Source organism: Peromyscus maniculatus, chromosome 1 (assembly GCF_049852395.1).
Source record: "Peromyscus maniculatus bairdii isolate BWxNUB_F1_BW_parent chromosome 1, HU_Pman_BW_mat_3.1, whole genome shotgun sequence".
Lineage (NCBI taxonomy): Eukaryota > Metazoa > Chordata > Mammalia > Rodentia > Cricetidae > Peromyscus > Peromyscus maniculatus.
This window is the reverse complement of record NC_134852.1, coordinates 78,527,538-78,547,243: the sequence shown is the minus strand read 5'-3', so window position 1 is coordinate 78,547,243 and position 19,706 is coordinate 78,527,538. Positions and strand designations below refer to the sequence as shown.

The window sequence follows — 19,706 nt, the reverse complement described above, 5'->3', positions numbered from 1 at the left end:
TCTACTATAGATGTATTCTGTTCTGTTGCATCCTTAACACACGAGTCCTTTTGAGATTACTATGGAAAGAAGGATGGACACATGGTGCTGTTAGCCACACCTGCATATTGCTACATAAAATTATATGTATTAAGTTCATGGGGTGAAAGCAGATATGCTTTCTGAGAATACTGCAAAATTAATATTGTACAGGTTGGTGAGCACCAACTAATATGAAAATCTGAATAACTGTAAGCAGATTAACTTGTCTTAGAATATATAAATCTGGAAGTTAAAATGACCAACACACATAGTCATCAGTATTCAACACATGCATGTTTGGATAAATTGCATAAATGCAGGTCTAGAAAAAGTGTAAACTTTAGAGTTGTGCCTCAGAATAATTATACTTACAGGGATGAAGTGAGGATTTTAGCAGCTGCTACTTAAGTAACTTCTGGGTTTTTCTGTTGTTTTTTTTTTTTTAAATTATCCATTTCCCCCCTCCTTTTGCAGAAATCCTTGTATTAAATATCCTGTTTAATATTTTTTAAATACTGATATAGGGCCATATGAGAATGTTCGGTAATAGCATATATGGCCGTAGAGATCATTGTGCTCATTAAGAATCAAACTAACTAGAGGGGCATGGCCATTTCTCTGTCTTGTTTATGTCTTACACACCATTCCCAATAGAGGGGGGTGGTGGTGCTTGTCACCCCCTCTCCTGGAGTACCATGGCAGTTGGGGGGAGGGAGGGAGAGAGGGACACACACACACACACACACACACACACACACACACACACACACTCACACACTCTTGCATGTCATCTACCCATCACATCCAGTGCACAGATTTTTAGGGAGAAATTGGGACTCAGGTAGAATGACTTGTCCATGGTTATGTAGTGAGTGAGTAGTAGAACTGAAGATTAGAGCGGGATCCTTTGCTTCCTTGTTTACTGACTCCAGTGAAGCTCTGAAACATTTCACCATAGATTAATTTTATACATATCATCAATAACACTAGTATAGCACTAGTAACCATGATTGCTTTCTTTAGTGGTTAACAGACAATTAAGATAATTGCAGTAAGAATAATAGACAACATTTATTAAAATTAGTCTGATACACTTACTTTGTATGTGTGGTGTATGCATACGTACATGATTATATGTACATGTATGCATGTGTATGGAGCCAGAGGCTGATATGGATGTCTACCTCTATTATTGTCAACCTGGTTTTTGAGACAAGGTCTCTTTACTGCAGGTGGAACTCAGTGATTGGGCCAGAGTGGCTGGAATCTGCCTGGCTCCCATATTCCTGCCACCCCTTCTCTGGAGTTATTTGCATGGTGATGGGAATGCAAACTCAGTTCTTGATGCTTGCATGATGGGCTCTTTACCCGGTGAGCCATCACTTGATCCCCTGGACTGAGAGACTCACTGTTTCATTGTGCTATCTTAGAGTCCATACTGTTGTCCCTGATAGACAGCTGAGGACACAGAGGCACTGGTGATAAAGGGAATAAGAGGATGGATAGTTTGGATTCTAAAATGTGTATTTGTGCTTACATGTGTGTAGAAATATAGGTGTGTGTTCACGTTTATGGTTGCATCTGAGGATACCAGAAGTCGCCATTGGGGGTCTTCCTTGATTGTTCTTTTTTATTTACCGAGGCAAGGTTTTGCACTCAACCAAGGTTTCTCACTCAAATTTCCCACTCAGTCCTTTTGTTTAGCTGACAGCTTGCTGTGTAGATCCCCTGTCTCTCCCTCCCCAGCACAGAGATTACAGGCTGGGATTGTACCCACCCACCTGTCACTGTGAATGCTACAGCAAGTCATTTTCCCAGAGCTGTATCTCCCCAGCCATGAAAATGTTCCTACATTCAAATTACACAGCAAACTGAAACCAACACATTAAATAAAAATAGAGAATCACTATAAAATGCATCTATCAATTAGAAAATAAAAAAGTGCTGGAGAGATAGCCCAGCTTTTCCAGAAGACCTGGGTTTGATTTCCAGCACCGACATGGCACCTCACAACTGTCTGTAACTCTGGTTCTAGGGGCTTTGACACATGAATAAATAATAAGAGAAATCTTCTTAAAAGATGGTAATAAAAGTGATTGTGCCAGGAATACATTATTTAAAACCAGTAGTTCAGTATAAATCACCAGAGAACTTTTTCAGAAATGTAGTATTAAAAGAAAATTGGAGATGAGGTCTAAAAAATCTTGGTTTACTTGTTCTAAGTGGAATTGTAAGCTAACAGCTTGAAGTGAGCACACTTTTTTGACAGTTATTATCAAGCTTTTTCAAACATTTTATCCCTCAAAATATACCCTGAATTAATTTCAGGCAGTGAGCAAGCATGAGTCATAATTTTAAGAAATCTTTTCGAACAAAGTTTAAAATAGTATACCAAATATTGGTGTAAGTTGCCATTACATAAATAAATTTAAATTTATAATACTGCAGGATCTAGAGAATTTTGCAATTGATTGATATTTTGATTTTTATAATCAACTGTGCTGAAAATGCTACTTCATATAAATATGAAATACTAAACAGCAGAACTATGATAAGGGCTATTTCAGAACTTAAAAATTGTGTCCTAATCTTGTCAAACTTCATGATACAATTTGCATGCTGCGTGAGTGTGTGCATGCGTAAGTTAGCAGCTCAAGCAGCAATTCTTTACCATTCTTACATAGGATAATTCAAAAACACACTGATTTGATAAATGTAACTAATAGCAGTAGAAAAAAATATTGTTTTTCCATGAATTATTATGTTTCTGTAAGTTCAGAAAACTTTGCATGTGTAATCAAAACACTGCACTTCATAGTGGACAGCAGTCTTAAACAACAGGAATGTTTCAGGCAGCATTAGCTGGTGCTCCATGGTGTGATGGCATGCCCAGTGCAGAGGGTGTGTTCAGAACTCAGCCTGCTTCCGCCCACCTCTTAATGTGAATGCTGGAGATCTCAACTACTATCCCCATATTTGCACAGAAGCAGTTTATGTTTTGGTTTGGTTTTGAGTGTTTGAGGCAGTTTTCTATAGTCCAGGCTAGCTTTGAATTCTGTTTGTAGCAGAAGCTACTCTTGACTTCTGATCCTCCTATCTGCACCTTCCAAGTGCTGGGGTTACAAGTGTACATCACTGTGTGCAGCTTACATGTTTATATTAAATTAATTTTGGGTACTTGCATGTTCATAAACTTTGTATTTTGCCATTTATTTTTATTTTTTATTGTTTAACAAATTCCACATTCATTTACTCCATTTGGGGTTGTGACCACATCTTTCAAAGGCCTTAAGTGAGCAAAAAAGAAAATTGTTGAGTGGCTCTGTCTCTACGGAGCATCTGGGGTGGGCCATATAGCAACGAAGGACATGCTTCCATTTTGATTTGCTGCAAGTCTAATAACACTGCTCCCAAAGAGGCTTTGGGAGCCACTAGCCCCTCACCCACCTCCACCTCCTCACAGTGTGGATGAGAAATGGGACAGACAGAAGAGTATTTCAGTGGCTTGCCTAATGTTTCCCAGGGCTGCAGTTGGAGTGGCAGGGAAAGGGGAAAATAATGAGGCATCTGCAGACAAGACAAAGCTTCCCTCCACCTCAGCCCCTGCCTTCTCTTTTATTCCTTCCAGAGCCTGCAGCAGCAGGATGGTGACTCACAGGGTGAGGCACATGTCTGCAGCCTCCTCCTCGCCATGCGCTGCACCACCACCTCACACAGCAGCGCTCACCGTAGTTCTTGCAGTTCCAACTTTACTGTTCCTATTCGATACCTGTTCAATATTATTGTTTATGATAGAGTTAATGGCAGTTTATTTATTTAGTTTTTTTGAGACAGGGTTTCTATATGTAGCCCTGGGTGTCCTGGAACTCACTTTGTAGACCAGGCTGGCCCCAAACTCACAGAGATCCACCTGACTCTACCTCCTAAGTGCTGAGATTAAAGGCTTGTGCACCACCACTGCCCAGCCAGTTATTGGCTCTTAGTTGTGTGCTTTTTATAAGGAACTGTACATCTCTAAATGTGTTTTTCTTGAGGTTATATTTACTCCATGAGAGACTAATGTTGATACATAAATGAGAGTCCATGGGAAGAAAAGTGTGAAACATCACTTTGCAATAGAACTCACATTTCCATAAGACACATTTTTGTCATTGCTAATTAATATCTATGTGTTCTTTTTATGTTCACATGTGTCAGATTGAACATTTTACGTTTTAATCATGTAAAAATATGCTTTACTTCTTCTCTGGAAAGTCTACAATGTGTTAATGGAATCTTTTTCAAGGTTAGAAGAGGAGATAAAGAGCACTGGAAGAATGGTCAGAGAACATTTGCTGTGAGGGTGATCCCATTACTGGTACTTACAGAATATGCTTGCAGAAGGAAATGGGGTTTGAGAGAGAGAGAGAGAGAGAGAGAGAGAGAGAGAGAGAGAGAGAGAGAGAGAGAGAGAGAGAGAGAGAGAGAGAGCGAGAGAGAGAGCGAGCATGTTGTAGGTCAAGAAGGCAGTTTAGATGGAAGTTAGGGAAATGTAGTTGGCACTTTATTTTAAGTTGATAGGAGCTAAGTATAGCTGAAGTCTGGTGTTAACAGGGAGATAACTCAGACCCGAGAAGCAAACCAAATCCTCCTGACTCGTGTAAGGCTGTCCTTATCTGGGAGGTCTGGCTTGCCACTGAAGCAGTGCAGTAGAGCACTGCCTGGGCTGCACAGTGTGGGCTTCTCTGGGGACAAGCGTGTCCGAATTGCAGGGTTACTTTAAAAGGGGAGTGCAGAAAAAGATGGAAAAGAGTCAAAGATAGTGAATGTGGTATTATTTCTGTATTTTCAATTTATTGCACTGATATTTATCATACTGCATGTCACATATATTGTGACTATAATGTTAAATGGCCACTTTGCTGCCATTATCCTAACAAGATATTGTTGGCTATTTTATTATCTTAAAACTGAATTATTTTTGTTTGTACTCCTCATTGAAGTTTCAAGGACTCTAGACTGATGTTTCCCACCAAATATTATTTATCAACATATATTATACTGCTTCTAGAAGTAGAAGATCATTTGAGCTCCCTGATAGGTGTGTCCAACCTTTTGATGTTGCAGGAATGACATCTGCAAAATTCACTCTTGAGAATCATTTGACATTAGACAACTCATCTCCCCTAAATTGCAGAAAAAAACCCTCATTTTTTAAAGTAAGCTTAAGATTTTGTGTTGGGCTACATTCACAACTGTCCTTGACTATGCAGCTCACGGGCACAGGTGTGCCTATAAAATGTAGTTTAAATGTAGTTTAGATGGTATTTCAGTTCTTTTACATAAATGACTGTACAGACATACAGTTTTTGAAACCTAGCCCTTCAAATACATAGCTTTAAAAAAGTGATACGGTTTTCCTATTTTAAATTATATTGTGGCTCAGTTCTGAAAGGTTATTTAGTGCCTTGACTATGTAGGAAGGAATGTGTCTTTTCTTGTGTAGATTAGCTCTGTCTTTATTTTATACACTAGCTCTATACATATACAAATTACAAATGATAGAATAAGATTTGCATACATTAAAATATGAATGCATAACTTATAATTTTTAGGGTTTTTTTGGGTTTGGCTAACTCAATTACTTTAGCATGTATCCTAAGGGCATTCTGTGAAGAATCTCACTCGGTGGTTAAGAGATGGATGAGGAAGCTGTTTATTCAGCCAAAAAGATGTTTCTTGTAGTTCTCATTTAGTTATTATACAATAAAACATCTGACAGTAAACTTTTTGTATTATTTTTAAAGGATAGCAGTTTGTAAAACTTAGCACATAAGTAAAGGCACTGTGTGTAAGCCTTCTTGACTATAATAGGTTAGTTTTGCAGGTTAGAATTACCTTTTATTTATTGCCTTTTGTAATTCAGTGGAAAATGTTTTCCTGCAGTGCTTTGTTTTTATAGAATTTTTCTTTTTACATTTTTTAAGGTTTAAATTGTTATTCCAGAATCTACCGTGAAAACTTTTAAAATGTGTACATTCTTGCAAAAGGAACAGAGGAACAACAGCTAGTATTTGTACAGGAATTTAGAAATCACTTTAATTTTTTTTTTTTTTTTGTTTTTTGTTTTTCGAGACAGGGTTTCTCTGTGTAGCTTTGCGCCTTTCCTGGAGCTCACTTGGTAGCCCAGGCTGGCCTCGAACTCACAGAGATCCGCCTGGCTCTGCCTCCCGAGTGCTGGGATTAAAGGCGTGCGCCACCAACGCCCGGCCCACTTTAATTTTTTAATGCCATTTGTATTCATGTAGAATTATTGTATAATAATTAAAAGTTATATCATTATTTGCTACATGTGTATAGTTGACTTATTTAAACGTATCTTACCAATGTAAGATAGTAGAAAATAATGCTTTCCATGAGTAGGCACTTAGTGAAGATGTTTCAATATAAGCTTTTAAGCTGTATTTGATCTTTCATTTGCTACTAATTTAAAGTAAATTTTTGTATTTAGCATTCTAACTAACATATTTTGATATTCCAATCATTTATTGAGTTTTAACAGTTACTAAGCTCAGTGTTTAATAAGATAAGGGAGAAAAGTGTTAAAGTTATAAATCTCATGGGCTTTAACTGTCAACTGAAGTAATGTATTTTGAAAAGCATTTTGAAAACAATACCATATTAGTTAGGCTACCTCTAGTTAAAAGCAGAAGACACAACTAAAATTGCTCTTTAAAAAGTGGGAATATTTTTATATTGTACAACAGAAACTTCAGCAGTATGCTAGACTTTAGGCTTTGTTGAAACAGGCTAGGGTTGTGCCTTGCTCATGCATCAGTTTTGTCCTCCTGCTCACCTCTTCATGTTGGCAAAGGCAGTTTCAGACCTCATATGCACATAGTATTGTCATAGGCAGGACTATCTAACAGACCTGATGGAAACATTATCTGGGCTGGCCAATGTGGAAACCACAAGTAGTTTTTGTATTCCAGAAATATCTCTCTAGTTCATCTGAGAGAATAAATTTTTAATCTTGCTCAGTTCCAGATAGGTAATCTCACATTGGTCAGTGACTAATTGTGTACCAGTGTTAAGTATCAAGATAAATCAGGACAAATACTTCTCTGCAAGTTTTCTAAAATTACTTAGTTGTCTTGATTTTGAACACATGCTTCCCCTGCATTCCACTTCCAAGTATACTAGTCATGGTAGTAGAGAGAGGCTGAAATGTGGTGGTGAGTCTTTTCTAGCCAGATGTCCCACCATTGGGAGGTGGTTTAACAGGAATCCGGACAACATGGTAGTTTTATAGTAGTAGATATATATCTCAGTAGAACATATTAGAGTTTTTAGAATGGATATCCCCACATATGTGACACAAAAATACTAGAGTGTGGGGCTAGAGAATGCAGTGGGTCAGAGCTCATAAAGCAGTGACACTTGTCTGCTACACTCTGGACACCCCTAAGAGGTATTTAAAATATTGGTTGTCACACTATTGTTGTAGAATATTAACCTGACAGCAGATAACTAGCATTTTAAGAGGAATGTATAGCTTTAAAATATATTCATCTGAGTTACATTGAATAGGGAAATTGTTTTCCTTAGTTTTCTTTCAAAATTAAAGAACGTTGTCTTCATATATGGTCTTGTTTACTGGTCATCTCCATATCTTTAGTTATAGTATTCAGTAGGTATAAATTCCAATGTGATGATTATTCACGATCATATTCAATGTTTCTAAAGCTTTTAATAACTTATATGAAGTACTCTCATACTACCTGCTATCTATAAACCATTGTCCAAACCTCCTTCACTGTTAATAAAATTGAATGCATATTTTAATTATTTATCAAAATATTTAGGCATACTTAAGACTAATTCACTAATCTTTTCTATGCCAACTAACTTGCCTGTTTGGGCATTTCATTTAAATAATGTCATACAATATATCATCTTTTGTGACTTCTTTCATTTACATTGATGTTTTCAAAGCTAAATGTAGCATATATTAGGACTTTCCCTATGGGAGACTAATAGTTCATCTGCTGCTTTGAAGTTTGTACGAACTTTTTTGTATGGGCATGTGTTTTCATTTCTCTTGATGTCTGACTAGGAGTGGAATTTCCTGAGTTATATGGTAAGTTCTGCACTTAATTTTTAAAAGCTACAAAATAACTGAAAAAAAAAAACATAGTAAAAACTTTAACAAAGAACTGCATTTGGTTTTCATGAGAAAAATTTTTTCATTTTTCTAAAAAAATTCAGTATTTTCAGGGACAGGTTATCTGGACTAATTCTCCCATGGAAGACAAAAACACTACCCGAACTGTTAATAAAAATGTTTTTATGGTGTCAGAAGAGATCTGAAAGACTATGCCAAGCCAAAATCTCAGGGATGCTAAGAACATATAGGTGAAGAGTTATTTAAGGGTCTGGCTACCCTGAGTCATGTGCCCATCTCCATACAACTGTTGAAAAGCCAGGTTCTCCTAGATGCAGATGCAAGGCGAAAACTACCGTTTATTTTTAAGTTGATGAGTCTAATGCATTACCCTTCACATAAAACTGGGGCCGTGGGAATGATCTACTGCGTTCTCCTGTTCATTCCCAGTGAAGTACACTAAGAGTGAAGGAGTGGAGTGCGGCGCTCACGCTCGTGCTGGCGGCTGCGGAAGAGAGCGCTAGATGCTGCGGGGGAGGAAGAATCACGAGCCATGGTTACCTTTTTAGAGCTTTATTAGGAGGGAGGAGAGAGAGAGAGAGAGAGAGAGAGACCGCACGGAGGGGACATACAGAGAGAGGGAATGTCTGCTTTTTAGGCTGGGGCTCCATCGCAGGCTGATGATGTAATAAGGACAGAATCCCTACAAAGAGTTCTTTAATGAAAAGAAAGGACAAAGAGAATTTATGTTTGAGAGTTTATAAACCAAGTGTCAGCATTAGATGGGATTTCAGGCTAAAATTTTATAATACAAAAAGTCTAAGAAAGCTCCTGTGTCAGAGAAGCAAATTTATTTCCCATTTGAAGAGTGGCACCTTCTCCTGTGTTTCAGAATCTAATAACTTTTCAGAATTATTGAGCATCATAGAAAGATGACCAAGCATGCAGAAATACAAGACAAATCTTACCGTGGTGGTACCAGCTTGTAGACCTACCTGTAATCCCATTACTTGAGAGATAGAGACAGGAAGATCAAAAACTCAAGACTGGCCTGAAGTATGAGACCTTGTCTGAGACAAGAATGTAAGGTGCAGTTGGTAAGCAGCTAGAGAGATGCAGACTGTCTCCCAACTATTTCAGATTACACATATTCTGTTTTAGGGAATAAAAGGCAAATTTGAGAATATCTTCAAGAAATAGGAAATTTAAAAAAATGACAGAAAAATTGGAAAGTATTAAATGTTTTTTAGACATCGAGAATGCAAAAACCAAAATAACTCAGTATACATGGTGGTAGTGGATTTCTCATAGCTACAGAGAGAAGTTCTGGACTGAATGAAGGTATTTTCTGTAATTTAGTATGAAGAGTTAAAGAGAAAATATTAAGAGGGACAGGGTAGGAAAGAAGTATTGCTAGTGTTTTACTGCAGTGAAACCTATGATCATAAAACTAAGGCCTTAAAATTCAAAGAAGACAAAGCCTGACCACCACCTACTCACTGAGGGAGATGTGACTAGGGTCCTGGAAGGACTGAGGAAGAAATGTGATGGCATGCCTACAGCTGCCCACACACGGGCAGCGTCCTCTCGGCAGTTCAATGGTAGCAGCAGATCACAAGCCTCCATCTGTTGTCACTTTGATTGTTGAGTATTGCGGTTGTTGAACAGCTGAAGGATACAGCATAGTGGAAAGTAGACTGACCAACGGGAAAAGTAGATTCCAGCCCCAGTTCTGCTCTCCACTAGCACTGTGGAGAGCAAGTGCTGTGGAAGCTGGTGAGAACACTGAAGCTGGCCGGCCTTCCGTGCCTTGCCTGGCCTTGTTAGTAGATTGCAGCATTCCACTTGTTAGTACCAAAGGCAGGGGAGAACCTTTACTGCTCTGCCTTTGGTAATGATAAAGAGAGAAAAAGTCTTTTTATGGTAGCTGGGTCCTCAGAAGCACTCTTCATGCTTGGTGATAAGGAGCAGAGTTGGCTGTCAGACAGAGCTGTATTAGCTTATTATCTACAAAGCTGACACTGCCTCTTAAATTCCTTTCTTGTGGCAGGAACCCATCTGAAATGAAGGCTTGCAGAGCTGAGATGCTACAGCACTTTACTTCCTCATAAGTACCAATAGGCTTAAACCTTCTTCTTTTTTTTTTTTTTTTTTTTTTTTCTGTGTAGCTTTGCGCCTTTCCTGGGACTCACTTGGTAGCCCAGGCTGGCCTCGAACTCACAGAGATCTGCCTGGCTCTGCCTCCTCAGTGCTGGGATTAAAGGTGTGCGCCACCACTGCCCGGCTATAAACCTTCTTTCATAGAATTAAAAGCTATATGTAATTTTAAAGCAGAGTTGTGTCGTTTTGTACTGTATATTTAAAAATGCTATGAGATACATACTTTGTAATTGCTATTTGTAGAAAACTCAATGATAAACAATGCAATCTACAAAGAATAGCAAGGCCGAGTGTGTGTGTGTGTGTGTGTGTGTGTGTGTGTGTGTGTGTGTGTGTGTGTGTGTACCTTTGAAGACCAGAGGTTAGTGTCTTTCTTAGTTGCTTCTGTCTTATTTTTTTGAGACAGAGTCTCTTACTGAGCCCATAAGCCCTAGGCATCCTCCTGCCTCTGCAGCCTCAAGGCTAACATTAGAGGCATGAACCACTACACCCAACATTTTCAAGAGAATAATGGAGATGAGTAAGTTGTCATCTTGTGTAGTAAGCACTTTAGCAACTGAGCCATTTCCCCAGTCCAGAATTACGTACTCTTTAAGGTACATGGAAACTGTGGGAAAGTCCTGAGAGATTTAAAGTTAAATGATCAATTTCATGATGAGATTTATGTATAGATGCCCACTGTACTTGTTCTTTTCCTAGAGCTGTGTAGATTTTAAGGGTTCAGTATGTTCCATTTCTTATGTTAATATTTTCACTACTGATGACAGCTTTAGAAATTTGGTGAGTAGAACTTGCTACCATGGATGGTGAGGATAATTGGACAACAGGACCTCTTTTGGCCAAGTACACATAAATGTACATGTAATATAGTTAGACTGTGAGTCTATGGAGCTTAAGGCCACTGGGAGAATAAATGTGGTGTTTGTAACATGCTTATGTTAAATGAGTTTCAAGAGTTGTGTATAGAATTCCTAACATATGAGAAGCATTTGGAAAGGCTAGTGTGCCTAGTGTATAATCTTTAGCATGTAAAGATAAGCCATACTGAGTAAGGTGAAATTTCGGAATCATTTGAAGGAACGTAAGGATAAGCTCTCAAATTATAATGTTCTATGGATACATTATACTTCCAGGAAAAATAGGAATGAAACAAGTATCCATAGTCATTGCAAATCAAGTTTTGTAGGGTACCCAGATCGTTGGTATGACATCTGAGTTAATCCCTTACTGGTGACATTTCTGGCCTAGCTCTTTGACTGTGCTTGTTTCTGCTCCAAAAGTGGCAGGTATACTCGGACATTGATCTCTAGTGCTGTTTTTGGTTGTGCTGGAACTTAGCATAGTCAAAACTGTCTGGAGTTGTTAGTAGCTCTGCCTTAAACTGAGTGAGATGCATCAGAAGTTTAAAAATGGAATTAAGCATTCTGAAGGTAAATTGGTAGTCTATTATCTTTAAGCCCTTAGGGCTTTTATTCTTTTAAAAATTAGATCTTATTTTATGATGGCCTTTTCTTAGAAACGAGAAAACTAACCATCTATTATATCTTTACTTCAAAGTAAGAAAAAAAAATCAATGTGGTCCAGGGGAAGACTTCATAGACACTCAAGGAAGTTATCTAATAAATCAACTCTAGATTAAAGCAAACTGAAGGGACTGTAGAGAAAAAGCTAGCAAAGGAGAGAGGGGATGTACTCTAACTTTTCAGTACAGATTTTTAATATATATAAAGTCACTGGGAATGTTGACGTTCATCATACATAGGAAAGACTCACTGTTGATAAATAAACATTGGTTTGAAGTTTTTATTTTTTAAGAATATGTGAGAAATTCATAGTATAGAAGAGAACAAATTAGCAGTAAATTATTTGGATTCTGGGCTAATTCCTAATGAATAGGATAAATTCTGATAGAAAGGAATGCCAGTAGATAAAATGGCAGACATGACCTGAGCATAAAGATCCTGTCATTTCTCAACATATCATTTTGATAGATTCTTGTTACACTCTTACTAACTTTACTAACCATAGTCTAGCTCTGTCTCTGAACATGAAGTGATTTTAGTCTCCTCTAAACACTTTGAAAAGCAAGAGTCCAAACAAGCAAGTACTCCTGTTTCTTAATGTGCAGTGGGAGAGCTCACTTTGCGCCTGTCTCAGGCTTGTGTTACTTGGAGAATGTAGTATATGTGTAGTCACTTGACAATCATTCAGTGGCTCTTAAGTAATGCCGTTTATTCGACCTGTGCTCTCTTAACACATTTTACAAAAAACTCATGGAAAGTTAGTATTCTTTTTGTGTGAATTTTCCAATTGTATTTCAGACGTTAAGAAAGAAAGGCCTTAATGGTTGTGAGAGCCCTGATGCTGACGATTACTTTGAGCACAGTCCACTCTCGGAGGACAGATTCAGCAAACTAAATGAAGATAGTGATTTTATTTTCAAACGAGGCCCTGTAAGTACTTTCACTTTACCTTTACTTTTTATTTGTTGATCCTTTTTGTTAACTTCATATTTAGGCTCTGAACAAGAAGGAACACAGAGGGTGCGACAGCCCAGACCCCGATACTTCCTATGTGCTAACTCCACATACAGAAGAAAAATATAAAAAAATTAATGAGGAATTTGATAATATGATGCGGAATCATAAAATCGCAGTGAGTACTAAAGTATGGTTTGTGCTTTTATCATGTGCATGAAGAAACTGACCACACATCCTACCTCATTTTTAACAGAAGATTGATGGCAAGTCTTAGAGGAAAGAAGGTGTTTATGAACTCTCTTTGGTTTGACAGAGCTTTGAAATGCCAAAATCTTACAGTACTAAACGTTGAGTGTCTTAAGTGTAGAAATGAAGAGAAAACGTCCTAATTCATGTCCTGCCACTAATTGCCCTTTGTATCTTTTCTTAAGCTATCCATACATCCTGAATTACAATTGTTTGATCTGGGAAGTAAATGAGTTGGCTCACATGATTTTAAAAATTGTTTCTAGTTTTAAAATTCCTTGATTTTCAGTATAAAGTACACATATAAGACATTCCCATCTTTCCCATTACTTAATATACATATTTAGTCGATCTTTAGAATGCTAAATGTGGGGTTGGGGATTAGCTCAGTGGTCAAGCGCAAGGCCCTGGGTTCGGTCCTCAGCTCCGGGGGAAAAAAAAAAAAGAATGCTAAATGTAAGTTAGTTGAGTTTGTTGTACGATTTCTTTCCTCTAAATCATTTTACTTGCTTTATGCAGTTATCTTCATTTTAGAAGAACTGGGCTGACTGTTGAGCTCTTTGTACCATAGCCCAAAGTGCTGAACTGCAGGAACCCTGAGTACTGACTGCTCTTCTCTCATACTCAGTATTACAGAAGAGAGCGAGATTTATTTTAAGGAAACTCTTAGCCTCAAACTAATCACACAACAAATAGTCACTGTAATTTTTCTGTACACAGTCACCTAATCTTATGAAACAGTCCATTTTGACCTTACTGCACTCGTGTGCCTGGACTGAAAATACGGAAAATCCTCTTACTAGACTCCAGCGAGAGCAGCTAGAACCCTGCTGTAGCTGCTCTCTATCTACCTCTGTGTGGAGGGAAAGTGGTTGTGGAACCAGCTGGCTCCAGTGCTGGGCTTTTGTTTTTCTTGTTCTTTTCTTTTTCATTATCATACTTGAAGCTCTTGCCCTAAAAAAATGACACACATCATATGTCATTTCTTCAAAGTAGTTCTGTAGGAAGAATCACATGAAAATAGCTTTAAACAATTTTTTTGAGCTAATACCATTATTTTTTAAAACAGAACAGTAGCATATAAAATTTCTCTGATCTCACAGGGACATTGTTCCCACACTCAAACTTTAAGCTGCAAGAATATACTAAAATTGCTTCATTGTTTGCTTCTTGACTCCCCACATACAACTTTAAATTATGAAGAAGCTTACTGTTTATCATGGTCAACAAATGTATTGGAATTGGTCTATGGGGGAAATACCAGAGAAAACTAGGAAATGTACTTTAAGAGAAAGCATATGAAGTATTTTGACTAGAAGATAGCTTTTTTTTTTTTTTTTTTTTTTGGTTTTTTCGAGACAGGGTTTCTCTGTGTAGCTTTGCGCCTTTCCTGGAGCTCACTTGGTAGCCCAGGCTGGCCTCGAACTCACAGAGATCCGCCTGGCTCTGCCTCCCGAGTGCTGGGATTAAAGGCGTGCGCCACCACGCCCGGCGAAGATAGCTTTTATAACCTTTATAAGTTAATCCTTATACAATTTTAAAGATACCAAGACTCTCTAGTCTAACTTGGCAGTAGTTAATCTTAATGTGTAGGTGGTTTTTTTTTTTTTTTTATATTTCATTACATAGAAATTACGTTGTGTTCTGTGTATAATTACTTGACTTTTCTAGTTTAAAAAAAGTCCGTTAATCAAATCATACTGGACTTATTCATAATATCCCAAAGTTGATGTATTAAGTTAATAATGTGTATATACTTTACCCTTTGCTTGTATTTGGGTTTCCCCCAATGTTAAGCCAGGTTAAGATGTTAATGTTAAGAGCACACCTTTAATCCCAGCACTCGGGAGGCAGAGGCAGTCAAGATCTCTGTGAGTTCAAGGCCAGCCTGGACTACAGAGCGAGATCCAGGAAAGGCACCAAAACTACACAGAGAAACCCTGTCTTGAAAAAAAGAAAGAAAGAAAGGAAAGAAAAAAAGAAATGTAATGTTAAATTGGTTTGCACTGGAGTTCTAATTAATGCTTCCTTGGTAACTGATAAATTTTGTAATGTCTAAATTCAACAATATTTTAATTTCAGGTTTTAACTTTTAATTTCATCTTTTGAATATTTGAAACATACTGTATAGTTATATTAACATATATGTATCAATATAAAATGAAAATAAAGTTCATGTCAGATATATTCATATTCAAGTATAATTCTAGAAGAAACAGCTTAACACTGCAAATGAAGAACTTATCCTCGTCCTCTTCTTTGAATAATGAGAGTTAACTAGTTAAAGTTATTTAATGTGGATGGAATGAAACCAATAGTTTTCTCTTCCTTGTTCTTCCTTACAGCCTGGTTTGCCACCTCAGAACTTCTCAATGTCCGTCACAGTTCCCGTGACCAGCCCCAATGCTTTGTCCTACACTAACCCAGGGAGTTCCCTTGTGTCACCGTCTTTGGCAGCCAGCGCAACCTTAGCAGACTCAAGCATGCTGTCTCCACCCCCAGCCACATTACACAGAAATGTGTCCCCTGGCGCTCCGCAGAGACCACCAAGTACTGGCAGTGCAAGTATGTCGTCAAGTGTTCTGTTGGTGCTCTTAAAAAGAGGATGAGAAATGAATTGCTGACAAAGAAAGTTTATTCTCTTTAGTCTTCACTTTATTGTCAGTCCAGGTGTGGTGGCCCATGCCTTTAATCCCAGTATTTGGGAGGCAGAGGCAACCAGAACTCTGAGTTTGAGAACAGCTGTGTCTACATAGTGAGTTCCAGGACAGCCAGGGCTATGTAGAGAGACCCTGTCTCAGAAAACAAACCAACAAGCAAACAAAAAGCCCGCATTATTGTTGGGATGAGCAAGAGTCACTGTTCCATGTGGGAGGCCAGCTCCTACCTTTTGAATGGTTCTTATGAGAGAGGGATAAGAAAATATTAGATAGAAAGCCCTAGTTGATGAGAAGAAAGACAGAAACACAGGATAGCTTCGGGAGGGTCTGGATCAATACCCAACAGCCTTTTCTGTTTATTCAAAAGTGCTTTCTATAACAATGCCAAGGGGCAGGGCAAAAGACCTTCCCCTTCCCAGATCAAAGCATACCACACAGCCAAGTGTAGACACTTTCAAACTCCTGGTAACCACGCCCATGGTCAAATCATCTCCTTATGCAGCCCTGCTGGATAAAGTAAGCCCAGATTCTCTGACCCTGAGTAAGTTCTGACTAGATAGCCTCTGTGGGAAAAACATTGTTGGGCCAAGTAGAATAGTATAGAGACCGTGCCATCTATAACTTTTCTTTATCATGGGGGAGCCACACTGGTGACAGACAGAGAATTTAACTTCAGTGTTGCAAGTGAAGATTGAAAGTTGAATGTGACCCTCATGCTAGAAGTAGAGGAGTGAGCCTGCTCTGTGCATCTCTTCCTACTGAGTTAGTTCAGTAATTCCGCAGCAGTTTGCAGTACATTTGCCATCTTAGTCTGTAGTTTAGTATTACCTTCCCACAGTGCTGGATTGAGTAGTGCTCTCTATGAACTGTCTCGTTCTCGTCAGTATTTACTAGTTACTATAGATGCACAGATGGCGGTCTATCAAGAGCTCTGTAGATAAGTTCATGTATGTGTATACTACACATAGACCCCCCCCCACGGCTCTTTTTATATATATAGTGTAACTTATATCAAATTATACATTCATTGGTGGTAAACTTTAGACTGAGCTAGTTTTATATTGATTTGATTTTTAGGAATAGAATGTAGGTTATAGTGGGATAACTGCATTTGTAAAATAAATGCAATTTTTATTCAATCTCTCTTTTCTCTGTAACATTGTTAGGTGGGATGTTGAGCACTACAGACCTCACGGTGCCAAATGGAGCTGGAAATAGTCCAGTGGGTGAGTGGATTCCTATCATTTAACTTTGTAGGTGTCTATTTGAGCTGAGCTACAACTAAGTATTGTCCTGAAATAAGGCTTTCTGCCTTCTGAGGGATAGTTTACTATCCAGCTTAACAGTTTTCTACAATAGCCCTGCTTCATCCTTTACACACTAAGTTCATTCATTCATTCATTCACTATGTATTAAGTGCTTCCTCTATACCAGCCATTGTTGTTTCCCAAAGACTAAGTTGCTCTAATTTAAGTTGCAACATTTACATCAAGATCTTTTTTAAAAAGAATATTTTAAATTTATTTTTATAGCATTTTACACGTACACACACATATCCACTCGGATATATGTATATCACACACACAGAATGTATCTTGATCATATCCTTGCCACATTCCCCTTATTTCCTGACACTCCTCGATGCCCACACACCCTCCTTCTACCTTTACTAGCCTCTTCTTTTTTCTTTTCTAAATAATCCATGAGTTCAGTTAGTGCTATCTACTTACCAGTGGGTATGAGACCATCCACCAGATTATAGACACCATACCAGCAACTACAACTCCAAAGAAAAAGGACTCCCCCTTTCCCAGTAGTTATTAACTGCCAATACCTCCTCGGCTAGAGGTGGAGTCTCTCCTGACTCCATGGTAGATGTTGAAAGGCTTGATCTTGTGCAGGTAGCCATGGCTTGGAGTTGGTGAGTGTGCTGGCCATGTTTTGTCTAGAAGACAGCAGACAGCATTCCTCCCCATCAGCTGGTCCTTACGTTCTTCCCACCCCTTCTTGCATGGTGTTCCCTGAGCCTTGGTGGGGAGGGTGATACAGGTGAGGGTTGAGTACTCAGTGGTCACTTATTCTCAGCACTTTGATTAGTTGAGTCTCTGCATTGACTGATGCCCACTACAGAAACAGCTTTTCTGGCTAAGATTGAAAGCAGTATTGATCTATGGGTGCAAACACATTTAGAAGTCAGTTTGACTGCTGCCTTCAATGACCATTTCTTAGGGATATGCTTTCTGTAACTTCCGTCACCACTGAAGTTAAACTATTAGAAAGTACTTTATTTTTTTTTAAAAAGCATTAAATGTGTTCAGAAATTGGAATACTAAGACATGTGTGCATATTACTCAAGTTAGAGATCCAAGTGATTCCCTTGAGGATCTGCTTTGGTGGTCATATGTAAAGCATTCACGGTTTGTTGTAGTCACAGTCAAATAGGCTTTCACTATGGGGCTGTATGTGTATGGTGGTGGTGGTGATTACATCCAAAGTCTCACACATGCTAAACAAACACTGTTAAGTGGCTTTATTCCCAATATGCTATATGCACAACAGGTCTTACACAGATTAGCTCCACCTAGTTAAAAAACAAAACACAGTTTGGTGCGAATAATTGGCTACTAAGAGAGACTGTTTATTTCTGGTTCACTTTAGTTAGGGTCCAGCCTCCTGGAGTCTTGGTGATTTAAAGATATGTCATATTGGGGCTGGAGAGATGACTCAGCAGTTAAGAGCACTTGTTGCTTTCTTGGTTCAAACCCTAGCATCCCTGTGGAGGCTCACAACCATAACTCCAGTTCCACAGGCTCCACTGCCTTCTTTTTATGCTGGGTACCAGGCATACATGTAGTCACATACGTACATGTAGGCAAAACACACATACACATAAAATAAATAATTCTGAAATATATTTTAAAGTATATTTAAAGACTATCTTTCCAGTCCTGACATGTGGTGAAGATAGATTATTTTGCAGCTATAACATCAAAGTAATGATTTTGATGTTATATCTGCAGTACAATATATGATATTTTTTAGTGGACTTAAATGGATTAATGACCTGCTATTGAGTCTTAAGAGATCAAATGTACCTGTGGATCCCCATACTCTTTCTCTGATCTGGAATGTCACAAATTGAAGATAACTGTTTCCCAGCTGAGGGCAGAGTGAAGTGGGACCTGAATTTTTTTTTTTTAATATAAGGAGATATTTATACACAGAGTTAAGGATGTAATGTTATCTCAGCTAGGCAAGCACTGGGGTGGGACTTCTTTTTTTTTTGTTTTTTTGTTTTTTTTGTTTTTCCGAGACAGGGTTTCTCTGTGTAGCTTTGCGCCTTTCCTGGAACTCACTTGGTAGCCCAGGCTGGCCTCGAACTCACAAAGATCCGCCTGGCTCTGCCTCCCGAGTGCTGGGATTAAAGGCGTGCGCCACCACCGCCCGGCTAAAAAACAGTGCGGGACTTCTTAATCTTGTCCCCATTTTAAATGAGCCTAGACCAGGCTGCCACCTTCCTTTCCCTAAGAGTGATGGTTTATGTTCCGACCGAGAATAAAGTTATTTCCACCAAAAGAGAGGGGGAGAGAGGGGGAGAGAGGGGGAGAGAGGGAGAGAGAGAGAGAGAGAGAGAGAGAGAGAGAGAGAGAGAGAGAGAGAGAGAGAGAGAGAGAGAGAGATCAACTGTAGAAAATATATGAAGGTCTTGCTATCAGTTATCCATTAGGGCTGCTACACTCGTACATGTGTGTTTTCAAATGTGTTTGGTTTATTTAATGACAACTCAGTTTTACTGTCTGAATCCTGTGTACTGGTTTCATGTACACGTACGCTTCCCTCCTGACACCAATAGGGCAGTGTGTTTCAAGTCCACCAGGACTTGACACTCTTGTATGCTTGTGTCCCATTGGGCCGGGACTCCAGAAGGCCGGCGTCTGTAATACAAAGTGAACAGAGTGAACAGCCCCTCTTAGTAGCTACACTGTTTGCATCATA

General features: G+C 38.7%; 1 protein-coding gene across 13 annotated transcripts in view; it reads left to right on the top strand.

Annotated features, from left to right (window-relative positions):
- Nucleotides 1–19,706, top strand: part of Mef2a (myocyte enhancer factor 2A) — a 128,844-nt gene that overhangs the window by 77,371 nt on the left and 31,767 nt on the right. For 7 of the 13 annotated variants that reach the window (XM_076544672.1, XM_076544682.1, XM_076544628.1 and 4 more), the window contains 3 exons: nucleotides 12,646–12,777; nucleotides 15,396–15,615; nucleotides 16,877–16,936. In XM_076544672.1, coding sequence (XP_076400787.1) covers nucleotides 12,646–12,777; nucleotides 15,396–15,615; nucleotides 16,877–16,936 — 412 coding nt within the window. Of the gene's footprint in view, nucleotides 1–12,645; nucleotides 12,778–12,841; nucleotides 12,980–15,395; nucleotides 15,616–16,876; nucleotides 16,937–19,706 lie in introns of all 13 variants that reach the window. The other 6 variants (XM_076544643.1, XM_076544622.1, XM_076544666.1 and 3 more) reach the window with 2 other exon arrangements.